The sequence below is a fragment of the Betta splendens genome, chromosome 12 (assembly GCF_900634795.4).
Source record: "Betta splendens chromosome 12, fBetSpl5.4, whole genome shotgun sequence".
NCBI classification, from domain to species: Eukaryota; Metazoa; Chordata; class Actinopteri; order Anabantiformes; family Osphronemidae; genus Betta; species Betta splendens.
This window is the reverse complement of record NC_040892.2, coordinates 4,054,815-4,075,816: the sequence shown is the minus strand read 5'-3', so window position 1 is coordinate 4,075,816 and position 21,002 is coordinate 4,054,815. Positions and strand designations below refer to the sequence as shown.

Sequence of the window (21,002 nt, the reverse complement as noted above, 5' to 3'; positions counted from 1 at the left end):
ATACAATTCAAATGACACTCAGTCCTAATCAGTAACAATATTATCTATCTATTAAATCAACGTCTCAAACAGCACTGCAATAAAAAGAGTTGACTTTCCTTCTTTTGGACCTGTTCTCCTAAACTGGTGGGTTTGTTCTGGAAGGGGAGGAGACAAACAGGGGAGAGGGAGAAGGAGGGGAGGAGAAACGGGGTGGGACGGATCCCCCTCGGAACACACACATGCACGCATACACACATGCACGCACACATGCGCACGCACACACACGCACACACACATGTGCACGTACGCACGCACGCACGCACACACACACACACACACACACACACACACACACACACACACACACACCTAAATTCATGGCGCTTCAAAGCCAAGTGGTTTCCACAGACATCCAATTACGCTAAGAGACGACATCTGGGGAACTGCAGCAGATAAATAAGGTGAAAGGAAAGACAAGATTCGGTCACCTCAGAGAAACTCCAGATAAGCAGAGAGCACACCGCTGATAGACGGGGAGGGCAGGAGGGAGGGGGCCGGAGGAGAGGGAGCCACACACACAGGAGGAAAGAAAAGAGGCAACGCGCCGCTCCGCAGCTCAGACCCTGAGAGGCAGAGAAGAGACAGGAGCTGAGCTCACTGACAGACACACAACAGGAGAGGGCAGAGAGACAGGAGCTGCCGGGCTCAGTTACACACACGTAACTTCAAACCAGACAACAGCAGACAAACAAAGACAAAGGACCAGGAGCAGTGGCTGGATTCGGACTCTTTTGCTGCATGACTCACATGGATTGTTGTGGACATTTTTTAAGAAGTACCTTTAATCCCTCTTTTTATTGATTCGCATAGAAACCGTTTGTTCAGAGCTTCTCAGCCCTGATCCACATCCTGCCGCGAGGCGGTCCGGGACACGTCTGTGGACTAGCTTTTAGGAGCGCATGTGAACGAGGCGGTTCTTATAGTGTTTGCTTGGATGTTAAAGTTTAGCTGCATAGCAACTGTTTAAAGCGTGTGTGTGTGTGTGTGTGTGTGTGTGTGTGTGTGTGTGTGTGAGCGAGAGAGAGAGAGAAGAGCAAGGAGCTCAGGAGTGGAGGACGTACGAGGTTCTGGTTCGGAGGTGATCTGAGTTATGGATGTTGACGCATTCCTGCGGTGGTTCTGAGGACTAACCACCACCAGGGAATAACAGTGGACTCGGCCACAACACTGCGGCTCCACCACCACCACCAGCGGCTCGATCCCTCACCCTGACTATTACGTTAACGCCATCTGCTACCAGGACTCCGCGACCGCAGACCCCGCAGCCTTGTCAGTCCTCGGCCCAGCTGTTCCACAGGTCGTCGCACCACAGTCCCAGCGAGGTTGTGGGTCCCCACAGAGAGGAGGTGTGACTGGTCAGCGGGGGGAGTCTCTCCCACTCTCGTTCCCTCTCGCTGCACCCAGCTCAGCATGCACCAGTCCCTGAGCACCTCAGCAGCTCTCCCAGCTCCACTGCCATGTGTAGATGGACAGTGACACAAGGTGCACGCGTCGCCTGCTTCTCCTCCTGCCGCTGCCGCGCGCCTCCCTCGCGCCTCCTCCTCCTCCTCTCCCTGATCTTCGTCCTCCTGCTCGGACGCTCGTCCTCGGCGCCCCCGCACGCGCCGCCGGCGCCGGACTCCGGGAGGCAGCGCGATGAGCCGGGGGGGAGCCCTCCGCACGCCGCCGGCGCCACCGCGGCCCCCGCGTCCTCGCCGCGGTTGCCCCGGGCGACCAACGTCTCATCGGCCTCGGCGACGGCCGTGGGGCGCCACGTGCGGAGCAGCTACAACCATCTGCAGGGAGACGTGCGCCGGAGGAAACTCTTCTCCTACCAGAAGTTCTTCCTCCGCATCGACAAGAAGGGGAAAGTTAACGGCACCAAAAGCGAGGACGATCCGTACAGTAAGTCAACTTTCTTGGCATTTTAAAAAGTGTTGAATCGTGTAAATATCATGTAACATTCACTTATTAGATACTGAGTCACAGTAGCCTCTAAAACAGCAGCTGATGCTAATTCCACCCCACAAAGCTTCATCCTTATGTCCATATGTCAGCGAGAGGGCCGTGGCAGGAGATGATTCATGTCTGTCTGTGGGAAGTCATGCTTCTGCTTCAGCTCTCTGGGCAAAGCATTCGAGACAGGTGACGGGGCGCGAGAACAAATAGCGGAGCTGCGTGATTCTCAGCCTTTCTGCCGTGTGCAGACGCAGGCACGTTTGCTGGGGAAAACAGAGCATGACAGTAGGAGAGAAGCAACGGAGAACAGAGGACGAGTGAGCCGGGCAGATAAAAAAGAGGGATGATCCACTGGAACCAATTAGAAATGGCCCAGAGAACTTTCTTCCTCTTTGAGGAAATATCTAAAACACAGCAATTACCCGACCCCTGGGGACAATGACAAGTACTTAATAGCGGTGGGCATATGCTGAGCATGAGGTTAGAAAAGCCCACTCTGTTTCTGCAGTCATTTTAAACGTGACTAAAACGTCAAGTTGAGCTTTAATTCCAAACTAAGGTTGCTTCTACGTGAAAGTGATATATTTTTAATGCAGCGTGAAAGATGCACGGCTAAAAGCTCCGTTATGAGTTTAAACCTCGCTGAAGCGCACAAACCATGGAGAATTCATCCTTTACACTTGCAAACGCGACTCTGTTTTAAAGGCCTTGTAAAGATCATCATAATCGTTCACGACTGATCCAGGACAGAGAGTCAGCTCTTATCTTCTGTAGTCCACATCTTTATCCTCTTGTTAAACACATCTGGAAGTTGTCCAGCGCTGCCACAGTCGCGGCCTCGGAGCCGCACACAGGAGAAGCATCAGTGACGTTAACAGAGCTTCAGCCCCATTCACCTGGACAGACGCTTCCTCCCAGGTCACTGAGTGTGATGGCCAAAGTTAAAACACCATCGAAGTCCTCTGAAATATTCAGCAGGCTCTCACGCTGCTGCATCCAGTGTGTGTGTGTGTGTGTTTGAATCTGTCACAGCATGTCAAGAATGTGCATCTGAAAATGAAATCTTCCATAAATTAATCTTCATCACTCGCACACCTTTGCACACATGGCACAGAGCTGCACGCATTTGTCTGTGGCTCCGTGGCGCTGTACAAGCCTCTCCTGCTGAGGGAACACACACACACACACACACACACACACACACACACACACACACACACACACACACGCTTCAGCACAGAGGGGCCAGTCTTGCACATGGTCTCCATATGGCAAAGCCCACTTTTATTAGGGCCAGGGCCAGTGTGAAGATGTGTGTGTGTGTGTGTGTGTGTGTGTGTGTGTGTGTGTGTGTGTGTGTGTGTGTGTGTGTGTGTGTGTGTGTGTGTTTTTGTGTGTGTTTTTGTGTGTGTTTTTGTGTGTGTGTGTGTGTGTGTGCCACTCCGACACCAGGTCTCTGCCAGACATGGCTCAAGGAATTTCAATTAGCGTTTCTTCCACCCTCCCGTTGCCTGCAGTCCTCACACACACACACACACACACACACACACACACACACACACACACACACACACACACACACACACACACACACACACACACACACACACACACACACCCATTAGGGTGCAACGTGTCACCAACTATAATGATATCAGGTCTCAGCATTAAAGGAACAATCCATCTTGATTTTTGAGGCAAATATTTCAGAATAAACACAATATGAGAACCTGACAAAGCATCAACACCAGTGCTGCACACTTTATAGAGGAGGACTTTCCTTTAGCCATGCCCACAAAGACATCTGGTGATAAACTGAAGGGCTGGTTTGCAGTTTGTAGGGTGTCCTCTTCAAACTGAAGCATGCAAATACTGCGTCTTTGTTACAGGATGACACGGTGCTTAGTTCTATGGAAGAGTTTAGAGTTCACACAATCAAAATGTTGCCTTTGGGCTAATGAGTTCACATGGGTCTTTGGTCTCTATGTGTTAACATAGGAGTTGTGTGGGCATCAGGATGTCAGTCTGGTAATGTTCAGGAGGTCAGACTGCAGATGAGCGTCATTAGACGGTGTCAGAGGTGATGTGACGTTCTGGGTCTACGTGGTTCCGGGGTCTGGGCTCTCCTCCACAACCCGGCCGTTCTAATGATCCGTCAAGGAGGAACTGTTCTGGCCTACAGGCGCCTGTCGGCTCTGGTCCGCTCCAACGGGCCATCGGACCTCAGGGCGCCTCCTGCAGGAGGACTCAGTGCTAACGGCAGCTCGGCGACGCCTGGCTGTCAGGTGATCGGTGCCGATCCTGCCCCCGACCGTGAAGCAACAGAGCCGGCCTTGGTTCCGACCCGTTGTTGTCCACGGACCGTCACATCCTGCTTACAAACACACAAACGCGAAGCAGCGAGACAAACGGACGTGTGTTCGCAGCTGGACCGCAGGCCTGCGGTCGGGTTTACTGTAGCTCAATTAGCACCGAGCGGTGCCAACTTGACTACAGTCGGAGCTTTGATTCGGAGTGTGGTCAGATTGTAAAAGCTGCCACACAACCTTATTGTTAACATTGATCAAGTCTGACAAACAAACCCGCTGAAATGCATCCAGGGCACCACAGTTTATGGAACGCCGGCCACGCGGGGTGTTCTGCTGCAGGAGAGGATAATTACACCCGCCTGCCCTCTCTGTTTGACCTCTAGCCATTGACCCAAGCCAGGAAGCTTTAATGGAGAGGTCAACACTTTGTTGGTCTGCACTAAAATACGTTTGTATTTTAATAGGACTCGGGTTCAGTTCACCATCAGAAGGAGAATTGCTAATTGTTCATTCTTGAAATTACAAATGCAAATACACGCGATCACAAAAATACATAAACAATAACTGCTGTGACAAATGTCATAAGCAGCAGAATGAGGTCCATTTATAATCACCACACACACACATGTAAAGATCAGTCTCCGCCTCACTTCAGTCTCTCCGCACCCACGGCCTGATGCGCCTTTAAGGTTCTCGTGGGAAACGGTAACAGTGTGGCCAATAAAAGAGAGTTACGAGGAGACGGTGCGCGCTGGAGGTTAGTGTCAGCGTTGTGTTTCATTCAGAGTTTCACTGACATCTTCATGGACTCTCCATGTGTTATAAATAACGGGGGTGTGCGAATGTCGCCGCGCGAGCTTGTCGAGGAAATGCGGAGCCGGTCAGCAGTTACTCCTCAAGCGCCCGAGACGAGTGAAACGTCAGCGGTTCCATCCAGCTGGACAGTAAAAACACACTATATGATGCTCTCACTGGGATCTTCCCTCTGACTGATCTAAAATAACCTACATGGTAGAAACCAACAGGGGCTCCCACTGACGGCTCCAAACTTTATCGTCCATAACAACATCGAAATCTACTTGAAGGAAGACATTTTGAATGAACACCTTCAGGACGATGCTTTGCTGTAATGAGTCTGGATCAAATCTCGTCCGATCGATGCCTCCTGTTACTAGAACCTACGAAGCGAATGCTACGCTCTGCAAACATTATGTAATATTGATTATCTTATATAAGAGCAATTTGATTATACAAACTACACTCGTGACAGCTTTGATTTGCCTGTTTTGAAGATTATTGGATAATGGCACTAATCCAAAGCGTTGATACAGAAACGAGGCGGCGTTTTAAAAAGCCGGGTTCAACGACCCGTCGGCAGTTTTTCATTTCGCATTCACGATTATTGCGTAAGCAAACTCCGTTTTGTCCAAAAAGGCCCCGTTTTGGACAAAAACACGAGGCGAGTCTCCGGAACGAGGCCGTGGAAGTCGAGAAAACAAACAGTCTGCACAGAGAACGGGGGAACGTGCGTGTGATGAAGCGCTGGTTGCACTGCGAGCGGATGATGCAACACGACAGGCATTTCTGAATTTCCCCACTTCGTGAGTGCTTCAAGTGTCTGAAACTGTGCATTTGATTTGTCGTGTTGTACGTTTTTACGTCGGGGTTTGAAGTGAGCAGCATTTTGTTTAGCGTTTGTGAGACACAGAAATCTGAAACGTCTTATTGAGCTAATCTAATGCTAAGCAGCCTCTCCCCGCCCTCTTCAACGCCATGATTGCTTCCTCTCATGCAGAGGGACGACTGTGAAGGCCTAGAGGTCCAGATGTGAGCCTGACCTTTGACCCCATTACTATCTGTACAGGGTCATTTACAGAGCGCGTGTGCACGCGTGGCCTACAACACGTTGCTTCTTTAAATAGGATCAGTCTGAACCACGTGCTGATGTGTCCCGATGTCCATTAATGTGTCCCCTACAGCTAAAGTCAGAGCCAGGTGCATCATGTCAGTCTGGAATCATGAGGAGGATGTTACATTCAGCTCTTCATTTTAAATGAACTGACCAAGTTGAGCTGGGTTCTCATTTCAGCTTGATTCTCATTTTAGGAGAACAAGAGTAATGAAGCTCACCTGTGTTACTGAGGACTTTTGTCTGACAGATCTGTGGTGCTGGAAGTCTGGAAGTCCAGGACCCAAAGTGCCATTTAGTGTGAGCCTGGTGCATGTGAACAGGCACCGTTAATGGCTAGTAAAGCTGCAGGAGGTGAAGGATAGCATCTGTGACAGATAACATGCAGGGCTGCTGCTGCCACATAGACACACACACACACATACACACACACACACACACACACACACACACACACACACAGAGCGAGGCTCTTAAAGGAGTCATCAAAGGTTGAGCTGAGAGCTCAGCGTTAAGTCCAGATTCTCAGCTGCTCATTTGAACAGAACAGACAGAAATGCCAACAAATTATTTGGTGAGAGAAGCGTGAAAGTGACTGAATGAATCATCTTCGTGCGCATCCATGCATAACGTCTGTGGAGACAAGTTACAGGATTTCTGCAGCGGAACGCTCGGTGCCAACCACTGGAACCACAAGTTGGGAAACATCACACTGGCGGCTGAACTGTACTGGAAATGTGTGAAAGCAACACAAGCGTGGCCGCGCTCCGCCTGAAAACAGAACTCCTGCGTGTCGGGCTCGTGAAATGTTTTGACAGAAGCTTCAACATCACTGTAAATTCCTGTTTTTCCCAAGCAGCTCTTTAAGCGCACATGACCCACGCTGTCCTGCTGACGTGTTGCAGTGCAGATCGACGCTAACTACGCGTCAGCTCTGCAGCTGACGTTCGACTGAGATTATCTGGTGCAGCTCGTGCTCCAACCTGGGTTTGATTTAGCCTCGTACCTCAGACATTCACACCACATGTAGTTCCAGGTACTTCTGAAGACAGTGACATGAGGCAAGCAGTCGGGGAGAGAAATAAAACCAAGAACACGCTAAAGATCAGTGAACCCTCATAATAAAACATCTGAAACACAAAAAAAGCAAGAGAACAAACTATTAACTGTTTAAAATTACTTAGACGTAAAAACGTTATTACAATATGAAGAGGTGATCACGAAAAACCATTATATTGAAATATAATATTGAAATATTTATTGAAATTCAGAAACAGGCGGGTGTTTTCTCCGCTTCGGCCGGACGGGCTTTGATGTGGCCACTTAGCACAGGATGCTATCAGTCCAAACCCACACCACACACAACGCACAGCAGGGTCAGCGCCGGCCCAACAACATTCACCCACGAAGCAGAACACGGCTCTGTCTGACTCCAAGACATGGAAATGTTCAAGCAAATTCAAAGAAAGCGCAGCTCGAAGCCAAAAACACTTGTTAGCGCTGATTCTTTTTGAAGGCACTGATTTGCATGTAAAGGTCGGAACAGAGCAGAGCTGTTACAGTTTTCACTTATCTGATTTAAATATATTTGTGGTTCATTGTTTCTATCTGAAACCCTCCAGTCTTTTCTTTCCTTTATCGTTTCCTGGCTCGGACTCAGCGTTTGGATGAAACTCACGTCGCAGTAAATATAACGCATCGTCAGTCACTCTGTTCCAAAAGGGAAACCGACTTCAACGTCAACGTCTCAAATCTGAGACTGAAGTTGGTTTTGGAAGCATTTTGCTTATTGTGCAGAATTAGCAAATACAAAAGACACGCACACACACACACACACACACACACACACACACACACACACACACACACACACACACACACACACACACACACACACACACACACACACACACACACACAGAGTCAGGGGTTCATCCAAGTATCTGAGAATTGAACATAAAATGAAAGAACCAAAACCATCCCCACTTCCCCAGTCCCTTCACTGCGGGGAGTTCACGACACCAGCTAGCCCACAAGTGACAAGATTTCACAATACAGAGCGAGACCTCTGGAGGCTGCAGGCACGCACACAGACCCACTCACAGCTGGTCACCGTGTCGAGGTCACAGTGTGAGGAACCGCAGTATAATCTTCAAGAAAAAGCCCCTGGATAAACAGTGGAAACATTTTCACAACCTCCCTTAACCTTTAGGTTCAGCCCAAGTCTCTGACCGTGGATCCAAAGGGGGCTGCGCGGTGTTGACAGGCGTGTGTGTGTGTGTGTGTCGTTTTATGGGCAGTGGAAGCAGCAGAGTGTGGAGGGAAATCAGAGCGATCTCACTGAAGCCCTCGTCTCCATCACGGAGCTGCGTGTCTGCATATACTGTAGGTTAGGATCCCGACAGCTTGACTGAAGCGCAGACGTTTTATCATTTCCATATGGACCCAACGTTCCTAATAAAATGCGCTTCAACATTTTTGTGAGAAACATGTAGAAGACTTGCTTTGTCGTATCCCATCCTCCACTTTCTCGTTTATTCCTGCAATCCAATGAAAAACTGAAAATATGATGTACATAGAAGGAGAAACAGGAGACTTCTCATTCCTCGTGGATCCTGATAATACGGTAGGAGGGACTTCTATCAGTAAACAGAAAAAAGGAAAAGAAATTCTCACATGTGGATTGAAGAAATCTACAATAGGTTTGGATTGAAATCCAGACCTACAGTATTAACAGCAAATATATTAATAAATGATCATTATGGATTCGTGTACAGATGCCATTAAGCAACGTTAACCTTCTCATGAAGAGTTCTGCTGAAACCTTTGCAGCTTGTTTTAATGATGTTAAAGTGAGGCCCAATTAAACACAGGTGTTTGCCTCTGGTTGTGGAAAAGTCCTACTTTTATCTTAAACGCACGGTTATAAAAGCATTTTTCCTTTGCGCAGTATAAATGCATTATGTGTTTATACATTTGACAGCGTCTACTCCATAAGGCTTCATGGCAGCGCTAGCGTGTTGAAATGCGCCGACATCTGCGTGTTTATCACCAGAATGTGACGTTTGTGCAGGTTCCCATTTCTCCCGTTTGGTTCTAAGGCTTTCGTGGCCTTTTAACTCCCAGGCAGACGCTAACTTCTGGTAACTGGTGAAGGGGCCGTAAATGGGCCCCGGGCTTTTATGTTCCCAGCAAACCACAACAAACGGGCGAAAGAAAGGGTTGGAACAGGTGGAGCGGCCGCTCTTATTTGGAGGGATTACGGTGTCAGCTGTGGTGCAGCTTCGTGGGACATTCTGAACGTGATGAATCCGTGTTGTGTCCTGGCACATGTTTGCTCACGCATACGGGAACGGCGGATGGATCAATGCCAGTAAACTCAGGAAAAATGTCATTTAAGCAAAAAAGGAACAAAATCAATCAAATTGTGACGCAAATTGGAGTTTGGTTGTAATTCACTGCCTAAATGCAGAGACAGCATGAAAAATAAAGCAGTTCATCTTGACTATTCATAGTTTATAATTAAACACAGTTGGCGGATGCGCTCAGATGTGAAGCTAGATGTGAACCCGCCTTCGCTCTGACCATCATAAAAACATCACCAGGGCTGCAGGATGCTGAGACTCAGACCGAGGACAGGACATCTGGTTGAAGCCAGTTCTAATTTATAGGAGATAAGAAGGTCATAAGAACAAAGCAGCAGTCATCTGCTGGGTTCTAGTTGCGTTGCTGTTTCCCTGCGTATCCTGTTTTTATTAACTCCCTGTGAAACGTTTCAGAGTAAACTGTGGATTTTTCACATAAGTCAACCTTCCAAAGAGAAGCCAAAGACAACGATCAGGTTCATGCTTCATCCTTCTCACTATATTTGTACCCATTTTAGCTAATCCTCTCAAACCCCTGATAGTTTCACAGCGTGGTGCAACCAACTTCGGGATGAGAGAAGAACCACAGGTTGGACTGGTAATGGGTGCAGACTGGAAAGCGATACGGCGTCTTGACCTCTCGCCAGTCTGGCAGCCTGAAAGCATCTCCCCGTCGTATCTGTGTGCCCTGCTCAGGAAAGCAAACACGCAACCAGAAATGTTTTTTCCTGGCTTACACCTCGGTCCCAGGGCAGCGAATGAGCAGGGGGTGGAAGGCTGCTCTGAGGTCTGACTGTACATAGTGAAGGAAACTCCACGTTGCTCCTGCAAACGCAGCTAAATGCAGTTTTTAGGTGTTTCGGATCCCGCAAAATTCAACTGATTCCTCGTGTTTTAAGCAACAATATCAATGCAGGAAGCAGTAAAAGGTTAAAACCCAGAATTAGTAGTGACACTAATCACTTCCTGAAGGGAGAAAAGGCCTCTTTAGATCATTTAGTTACTGTATCATTTGTGATATGAATAGTGGAACCATTCCCCTGAATCGGTTCTGTATCTTTGGGATTTTAATAAGGAAAAGGGACAGTACGTATTTTAAAAAGCACAATCAAGGGAACCAACATATTCACGTCTCCGCACCATCTCTTGCAGGTATTCTGGAGATCAAGTCCGTTGATGTGGGGGTGGTGGCCATCAGGGGCCTCAGCAGTAACTACTACCTGGCCATCAACAAGAAGGGCGAGCTGTATGGAGCGGTGAGTGGCTTCTGGATTTATTGATATTAGAATGATAATATCAAAGACGCCGCTTCTTTGGGAAGTGGTGACTCTGTGGCTTTGGATTTTCTTGAATGCTGTTTAAAACAATGGACAAGGCTTCAAGACTCTTTATTACAGAAATAGGAACCGCAGTTAGTCATCGTGAGCTCGCCTCTCCTCTACCTACGTCTGTTCTCCGGATCCCTTCAGAAACAGGAAACACAATCCTCCAGCTCCTCTATTCTGCCTCAGTCCCTCTGGGAAAAACACAGCCCTCATTTCTCTCCCTCTCTTTCCTTTTCCTTTATCCCATTCTCTTGGTGCCTTTTTACCCGTTTTCCTTACTTTGAAAAGGCCCGAACTTTCAGCGTGTCTCTCTGGAGCCGCAGCGCAGATGAAATGACACACGGTGGAAAAGAAAGAAACAGAGGCATTCTGTTGCATGGCCTGAAACTGAATTCCCATGACGTCTTCCGCTCGCTGCAACACGAGCCGTAGCAGAAAGCAGCGCAGGGCTGGTTCCATTACACCTGATGGGTTCGGACAGTGACTTCTTTATCCGCTGGCAATCAAACGAGATCATTGTTTCATTATATCACCGCGTGAATACACGCGGGTGACATGGATTATGACTTTTAAAAGTGAATGGTGGTCGGTGAAGGATCCTCAAAGCAAATCCAAAATAAATCTCTTCACTGGAAAACGTTTCTTTTTTGAAAGTTGAGCCAATAGGCTGCTAAAAGATTGTGAAGCAATCTCTCATGATTAATTACCATAATGGTGAAACTTATGATTAGGGATTTAAGAAATCCTCTAATTATATCATCTGTCAATGCTAATCATAGTAATTGAATGGCAGCCAGCAAACACACAGCGAAGCATAAGCGAAAGGTAAAAGGCTTCAGACTCTGCAACACATTCTCATTTAGCTTTGGGAACATTCAGTTTTACTTCTGGAACCAATTTGAACAGCTGTGGCCAGATACAGAGAGAAGGACTGAGTTATTGGTGTGTGTGTGTGTGTGTGTGTGTGTGTGTGTGTGTGTGTGTGTGTGTGTGGGGCGAGTACATTTTTGCATCGACTGAATCCAGTTAACTGGCTGTTTAAGTAACGCTGGCCTTAAGCGCTAGCGAAGCTTCCAGTAAACTGACAAACGTTAGGCTCTCGGTCCGTTTCCTCCTCGTTTTAACCACAGGTAGTTGGTCACTGCTGTGATGTAGCTCGTATCATCATCACACAACTATTTGAAGCCCGTTTATACAATCGGCCTGGATTACACTGGGGACGATGATGAATTTGTTGAAGCGAAATATCAACATGTTTGTTGCTGTTGCTCACTCGTGGTCCAGAGGAAGTAATTAAGTGTCATTAGAAACGGTGAAGGATGAGAAATTCTACAGTAACTGACTCCCAATATTTGGAATAATAAGGAAACACTACAATACAATAAATAAAAAGCCTGTGATCCTAAGAACACAATGCAGAACCGTTTCCCATCTTCGATGTCACATTCACATTCTCCTCCATCCTCCACAGAGGGACTTCGGCCCAGACTGCCGCCTGATCGAACGCATCGAGGAGAACAAGTACAACACCTACGCGTCGGCAGAGTGGCGGAACAAGAAGAAGCACATGTTTGTGGGACTGAACGCCAACGGGAAACCAATGAGGGGGAAAAAGACGCGGAGGAAAAACACAGCCACTCACTTCCTCCCCATCGTGGTGCAACCGCGGTGATGGGACGGGCCGGCCGGCGAATATACTGGACAGATCTGACTGGGATCTGAATAATGCACTGAGGAAATGAATGGAAACAGACATTTGTCTCTGTTGGATGAAGACATTTCTATTTTTAAAGAAAGAAATAAGATATATTGATATACAATGTATATATTATTCACTGTTTTTAAATTATAAAGTATATTGGCACAGTAGGAAATATGAAAAGAATCCTTTGTGCCAAAAGCGTATTTAGTGACACAAGATTTGTGTTGTTCGCTTGGAGAAATGAAGGCGGAAAATTATAATGGGAAGAAGAGCACGTCCTGTTGGAGAGATGAACGGAGGCAGGAAGGAATAAGAAGGCACAGTCGAGAGGATTTCACGGAGGCAGTAGCAAGTCTTTCACTATCATGTTTTTTCTTTAAATTTATTTATTTTTGTGTAATATTTAACAAAAAAAAAGATCAAAACACAAAAAGGACAAGTTCTTGTCTTTTTTGCCATTTATGCTTCTGTTTTTGAATACTAATCATTTAAGCCTGAATAAACACAAAACTATATTTGTCTTTAGCTTGTGAAGGTTGTGTTTTTCCTGTTTTTAGGAGCCGGCTGCACATAATGTAAATACACATCAGGAATTCATTTAAACTATTAAAGCCCATAATTCGATTTTATGGAGACAAGACAATTGATTTAATTATGGTTTACTTACAGAGTAGCTGGCTTTCGTCACTTACTGGAGTTTGCAGCATCTGGCTCCTCGCTGCCTTTATCAGTGGACTGACTTTAATCCTGAGCTTGTGGCATAAGTGGAGTTGAGTCAAACTACTACTTAAAAAAAAAAGTCAAGAACGACCTTTAATCCTGAAACATTCAATCTGCATCATAATTGTATTTATTCAAGCCATCGTGCTTCATAACAAACTATGAGTAAGTCAATATACTGCAGTACCTTGATAATAGCGAGACAAGAACCAGGAATCTGTTTGACGTTAGGCGTTTGAACGCAGCCCAGCAACCTGGCTGATGAGTTCAGGGGTTTTCATTTCTCACTGCAAAAACCTCCCTCCTACAAGTACACATGGCAAACATGGCTTCCTGGAGGATAAACACTGTCTTTAATGTGATAACAACAAAGACAAAACAGAGTTTGGAACACACGCACGCACGCACGCACGCACGCACGCACACACACACACACACACACACACACACACACACCCTCTGAGGCTTAATAAAGAGGTGTATGCACCAGTGTGGTCTAGCAGCTGGGAAAAGCCTCCTCCTTGACCTTACTTGTCTGAAACCTGTTGCTGTGCCCCCCGAGACAGAGAGACACATGGAGCAGGGCATATGGTATAATGTAAATATCACTCTTTTGTTTATCACCTGATTCTAATTAACTATGATGTCATGTTTTCTTTATTCCTCTGTAGCGACCCCCCCCCCCCCTTTTTTTTTCTCCATCCACTTCTCTTGCGTTGGTGCCGTCTAGGTTCCGCGACTCCGTTCCGCGGCGTTCCTCCCACTCGGGCCGCGTCTTGGTAGAGTTCAGACTGATTCCTGAAAGTAAGTCCGATCAGACCCGGAGCAAGGTTATCGCACACGCACACGCACACGCGTGGACGTCTCTGCATGGCTGCAGCCGCTGGATTCTGTCTATCGCATCCATCACTTTCAGCTCTCTGCCATCTGTTTCTGTGTGTGTGGGGTGATTTCCGAGTATGATGGAACCCACCGGGGTCCGTCCATCCCGCTGTGTTTACTACTAAAAGCGTCTTTTTGCGCTTAAAGTTTCTCAGTGTCCAACACTCACGTTTAAATGTGACTAAGTATGATGCATAAGGGAGAGATTCAGATCTCCTTTCATCCTCCCAGGGCATCTAGGCCTTTGTTTATATGATTACTTGGGTGTTCTGTAAACGACATATCAAGTACAATTACTTTGAAATGCGTTCAAGACACCGATCCCCCTCCTCCTCCTCGTCTCCCTCCCTCATAAAGTTCAAGGGCTGGCATTCCTAAGCCAACATGTCTATATTATGGTGGTACAACCTCGGAGATGTTCATGTAGAAAACGTCCAATTTAAGCCCTTATTTGATCTTGGGAATCGGGACTGGAGCTCAACCGTTCAGACCAATTCGTCGACTTGTCCGTTTAGAAAACCTGTTGTACCTTTTGTTTTTGTTTTTTTAATTGCAGCGTTTACATGCGCACACATCAAATAACAAGCGTAGACTTTAAGAGCAAGGAATTTATACCAGACAGATGTTTGACGCTGACTATCAGCCCCAGTGGCATCAGACTTGGTCGGTTCCGTGGACGACGCCACGCATCGGTTCCGCCGCGTCCACGATGCACCCAACATGCTCCTGAAAACACTTTGCCGATGCCAGTTTTCAGTTTTGTGCTCGGGCATGTTTGGTTAGTGTTTGGTTTGTTGAGGCATGTGGTGAGGCTCAGTATGTGGTTTCTGTTTTGACTACATCAGGATCTATCGGACCTGTGTCGGACCTCAAATGAAACGTACACCATCGGCTTCACACGTTCACAGCTCCTCTGTTTGCTCAGAGAGCCTTGTGGCCGTGCGACCTGACCGCAGCAGCAGCTGTGAATATTTTACATCCCGGGGAGGGGGAGAGAGAGGGACAGAGCGTTGTGGGCAAGGGAGAGAGAGAGAGGGGGTAAGAAAGAGAGTGCTTTGAATTGATGAAGTGAGGGTATGAAAGAGGAGGAGGAGGAGGAGAGGTGAATTGCTTAAAGAACCAGAGTCCTGGGGGCATTTATGGCAGCAGAGGAAGGGAAGGGGGTACAAAAATGGAGAAGGGAGGGGAGACGTTTACTGAGGGGGCAGCAGTTTGGACGGGATGCCAAAGGGTGAGAAAAGGGGGTGAGTGGCTGGAAGGAGGAGGGGGTGGTTAACAGAGTTGCCAGAAAATCTGGGGTCAAAGGGAGGGGGTCCGGACTGGTTCTAATAGGTATTTGCTAAGGTATCGAGGGTCGGGGGAGGGTCAAACAATGGAAGAGACCAATGGAGTTCCTGGAAGCTAGAACCAGGAGTCACCAGGAGTTTTTTAATTGAGTCACGTGAGTGGATTCCTGCATCCACATGCGTCCATGCCACCACCGGTCCACTGACACAAACACACCCTGATGTGCTTTTCCGAGTCCCTTGGTTCCGGCTCGGCGGCGTCCCTTTACCTGGAGCGCAGCCTGAGCCTCGGTTACGACTTCACGTCTCCCGAGAGCTTCAGGTTTCCTGCAACAGGTGGCTCAAACATTTGCCTTGGCCTGCGCTGAGGTGAGGCCTCTGTTTATCAATTTGGAAAAAGCGAGGAGAGCTAGGAGGAGGGACGGACAGAAGGGGGGGGGGCGATAAAGTCAAAATAGAGAGTTGGAAAAGTCACTGTGATACAAAAGCTCTGCAGAGTGAGTCATCCAGTGACTGGGTTTCATGGTAATGCATTTGTTATAGGAAGATAAAGCCAAATATTGTATTTCGTACTAATATTTTGCTCAAGATCTCGATAAACCTGTGGAACATTTTCCAGAGCAGAGGCCTAAATATAGTCCCTCTCCTGCGTCTCATCTCTGATCCCCTCGCTTTTGCTGCTCTGCTTTACTTCTACTCTCCTTTCTTCACCTTTACTCCCCCGCTCTCGCGCTCCAGAGGAATACGCCTGCAGTCTAAATGAAAATATATTTGTGTTTGTGTTGGCCTTCTCCCCTCCAGCTCCACTGGCGTGATTCAGCCTCAGACCCAGGGTCCTTGGAAGCGGCGATGGCAGCAGAAAACCTCTATTAGTCCTTGATCACTGGCTGCCTGACAGCAGAGTCAACATGCAGGGCATTAGTGCCTGACATGGGATCAAATAAAGACTAATTTATTGGGTGGCTGTATAGCAAAACCACATCAACCAATCCTTTTCCTGCTTTGGGTTTAATAATGAAATTAGCTCCATGGAATGAACGAACCAATTAGACTAAAACTATTTTTAAACAGTAAAATATTCAGTACTGTAATGTTTGTGTTTCTGGGTACGACAGGGTATGTTTACAGTGGGTTGCAGTGAGTACAGAGTAATACGTGCACTAAACATATGTGTTAATGTATGTACACCATAAAATGTTTACTCTGAGCACTTTTTTCATTAAACACATACTTATGAGAATAAGACGGCGATAATAAATGTGTTGAGCCCCACTTCATAAAAGCAGCATAGCATCAACATAGTTACTAACCAACCCAGAGGTCGTCTTTATATGAGGACGCTGTGAAGCCTCTGAACAGGGCTTTGCTTATACAAAGTTCTGCAATAATAATAACCTTTCCTAAAGAAACATATCAAGTGTAACGTCATGTCATCAGCTGAGGTTTTCACTGCAGTCAAATATGATCTGTTACAGCGTGAAGCACCGCAGCCAGGGTCAGGCCTTAAGTTAACTGGCAAAACCACAAATCCCACGTGATGAATCGGCAAACAAAGCTCTGACAGAACCGCTTTTCTGTAGCATAAAACAACGCAGACGTCATTTCAACCGAGCGCTCGCCGGCCGGGCCCCACAAAAAGGGCCGATCACGGAGATGGGGACAGTGTGTGTGGGTGCACATATCATCCCTTATGTAATACACATTCACTTCATGCTGATACACTGTACTTTTCTTACTTTGTGTATTAAAATCCATCTTGCACAAATTCAATACTGGATGAAACCCTATAATCCACACATCAAACAGGTACTAGAAGACGTCTAATGAGAGAAAGGAGAGAAAGGAAGAGTCGGCGTGATGATGACTTAATGGCACGAGCTGCTCCGAGTATACAGTATTTATTACAAAGAAAAAAAAACCCAACACAACAACAAAAATCTATGGGCAAATGTGAAACAGATGTTGGCTCCATATGAAAGCAATAAACAGCTTCTGGCCCTGTGTCCCCGATTCCAGCCGTCATGGCGAGCGTAGATAATAGCAACAATGACGGCCCAAAACACATTTATTGCATTTAATTATTTAGTATGGTGCTTTCAAGGCCCCTTGGTTATGTGAGACACAATCATTCCTCGTTAATTGCACACATGATCAAAGTCATGTGTGAAAGCTTATTATAATCCTGCTTTTAAGGTGAGTTTCTTGCTCCATGATGAGCAGAAAATGTTGATGGTCATTGTGGCTCATGGGGAAAAGAAATTCAATGATGCCGTGAAGCTCCTCAACAAATATTTATTGAATAAGGCTGTGAGACGTAGCACATGTACAGCATTAGTCTAGTCTATGGAGGTGAATTCAATACAGCGGTCCAGGTCCCTGACACAGTAGCTGTGCTGTGTCCTCAGCAAAACTGGCCGACGAGCGCCCGAGGCCCCTCACACGTAGACATGCAAATCATCAGTGCCACAGCTTTAACAAATCAAGCTAAAGACGACACAGCATTCCTGTCCATATTTCTCCAGACACTGCAGACAATAGCGCCAGACAACTAAAGACTGAAAACGAAAGAATAAGGCACCAAAACAAAAGGAAAAGACGCGGCTTTATTAGCCTGTCAGAAGTGATGCCTGGCTAATAGGAACCGCAGCTCGCTGGAGACCCCGTGGACCGAGTCGAACGCAGCGAGCGGCGCTCTTCTTCTTCTTCTTCCTCTTTTCAAGGCCGGGACGTGCAACCGCAGTCTCACTCGCGGGCCTGTGCTCAGACTGTGGGTGCGTGCGTGCATGCGGGCCGCGCCACGCTGCAGCGGGACCGCTAACCACTCCGCCGTTTGATCGCTACAAGGGGGACAGCGGCGGTTCACACTGGCATCCTGTGCCCCTGCCCTCAGGTCACCTACAGATCCAGATGTGCGCCCATGCACCTCTGGGAGGCGTCTGCTGGAGACCCCCAGCATTTCAAAGTGTTTGCCGAGTTTGGCGGGTAGCGGTGTTTTGCTAGCATTGGTTAACCTCGGTTGTACCCGTCAAGGTTTTTTCAACTGTGCGAATGTGTGTTTGTTTGAGCCGTGTCCTAAAAAAGGATGTCGGAATATTTCATAAAGGGCTTCTAAACGCTGCGCTGCCGTCGGCTGTTTGTTTAGAGAGAAAACAAGTCGAATGAGACGCCACAAAGACTCCAATTTCCTTATCGCCGAGTCGTCCTACCAACTGTCCAATATCCTCAGCGTGAGCGCACAAACCGCGTCTCGTCCTGCAGAGTTTGGCCCTGCATTCACAAGAAGCCTGTTTCGCTTTGCTTTCCACTGTAACAGCCTCCATATGGCATAGGCACGTTTGCTTGCAGGAAATGGCTCAGATAAAGATGATGGTGGTGCCAGTTACTGATATTCTTGTGTTCAGACAAACAGAGACAAGTAGAAGTACTATTCATTCAGTCTGACCTGAATCTGACTGACGTGGTTACTAAAGTTTAAAGATACTTAATATTTCTTAGCCTGATGTGTTCACACACTGTTGGCATTCGCTCACTCAACCCCATGAGGTGGTCACCTGGAAGAGTTTTGCGTTGAGAGAATTCCCAGAGGCACCGAGAACAGGATTTTAATGGGATGACCACGAAGGCCGGGTCAATGGGATGAAAAGGATCTGTATCATTTAATTGTATCATATGACCTTTATGGTTGTTTGGCAGAATGGTGGTTCACTCTGGAGCATTTAGAGGAATGTGGCTGTATGATTAGCGCCCACTCACTCATCTTCCACCACTGTCATGCTGGGTACGGTGCTGCGTCCATCCAGTTTATCACAGTTATATACACCACACACAGATACAGTCGAGGGCGAATCTAAAACTAATCTGGCTGCACGGCTTTGGACTGTGGGACGAACCTGGACCAAACCCACACAGAGAAGCACCTGGGCTGTGCAATAATCCCTCCAGATGACACCTGAACCTGTCATGATTGTGCCAGAGGAAATATGTAACATGTTCCAGGTAGTTTAACACTTTTTGTTTACTACATAATTCATTGCGTTCTATCAGAGCTTAGATGCAAAGCATGTGTTGTCCTCCTGACAGCTTATCGTCTCTCCTTTGTGTCTCCTGGGGTTTTACTAGCTCTCTCTGAGCCAGATGCACTCGATGGTCAACAGTTCTCGTCTTGGCTCCAAAACCTCACATGATTAAAAAGAGGCTGAGAACAGACTTTAAAACGTTGCGTCTGCAAAGCAGACAGTGCACCCACGCAGACGATCAGGAAGATGCTGAAAAGGCGACTGTTGCTCTATGTTGGTGATTTCTGGTGCAGTCTCTGTTGGATGCTACTGGCTAAAATCATGCGGTCGGAAACAGTAGTCTGTTTCATATCACAGGGCCCCAAACCTTACAGAGCGTTGTTTATTATATTACTGTAGTGTGTGAGTTCTTCATCTCCAGCGAAACAAGGCACGGCAGTGATCCATCTTAACGGATGCGGCGGCAGAGGAACTGGAGGAGCAGAACATTCACCCTCGGCCGCCTCCTGAGCTGCACCTTTCAGCTCCAGATCCTCTGCTGCTTCGTTTCTTCTTTCCTCAAATCACAGATGTTTGTTGCAGGAAACATAATCCATGACCTCATCATTTCATTTCCTGCCCTAAATTTGCAAAAATAGCAATAGCACTGATCTTTGCTTCATCCAGCGACACTATATTACGAGCGAACAGCACGTCTGTCTGATGTGCATCATGTTATGAATTCTGATTCTTATAGTGGGCTGTGTAAAAGACCAGAGCAGCTTCAGAGTGATATCAGATATCAGAGACAAAACAATGGCAATAGCTAACAAGACACAGCACAAATGTCACATGGGACTTTATGCACAGTGAAGAGTTTTCTAAATTACTCACACACACGCTCGTAACTGTCTATCTGTTGGCAAAATATAACTGGACATGTCCAAAAACCCTGATCTGGCCAATGTCATGCTAATTGTAGAAGCCAAAAATATTTATGTAATGATTAGCCTCAAGCATCTGGTTCTGTATGTGTCGGAGTCCACCTGAACGTGTTTAAATATACAAATGAAACTTCATCTAGTATTTGATTGTGGTTCATCCAGAAAGAAGGAGGAACTATAACGATAGAATGAACTAAAAAGGAGCCGGTGTTCAGACTGGGTTAAAGTTATTGTGTCAGTGCTAGTTAAATACAGTAAATGATGCCTAGTGTTAAATATACAATACACAAGAAGAAGCTAGAGAGCAACAATCTGTGATGTCTTACCACTTTTTATCCCTTTCCAGTCTCGTCGCTACATTTGCTGCCTATGAATAGACGTGTACTGAAAAAACAGACTGATGACAAGCAACTGATCCTCGACAAACAAGATTATGACTTTTGATTTTTGCCTCAATTCCCCATAATCCTACTTCTGACTGGACACATGGGACAGAAGCAACACATGGAAAACTACAAAACACCAGCTTTCCACCAGCGGAGCGTTTCACAGAACTCAGCCCGGAGCCTTGGAGCAACCTGCTCA

At 47.0% G+C, this 21,002-nt stretch overlaps 1 protein-coding gene across 1 annotated transcript; it reads left to right on the top strand.

Annotated features, from left to right (window-relative positions):
* Nucleotides 1-587: 587 nt before the first annotated feature.
* On the top strand, nucleotides 588-13,111 carry fgf10a (fibroblast growth factor 10a). Its single transcript, XM_029169051.2, has 3 exons — nucleotides 588-1,926; nucleotides 10,716-10,819; nucleotides 12,360-13,111. Exons 1-3 carry the CDS (start codon nucleotides 1,500-1,502, stop codon nucleotides 12,558-12,560), a joined length of 732 nt encoding a protein of 243 aa, XP_029024884.1. The 5' UTR covers nucleotides 588-1,499; the 3' UTR covers nucleotides 12,561-13,111.
* The last annotated feature ends 7,891 nt before the right edge of the window (nucleotides 13,112-21,002 follow it).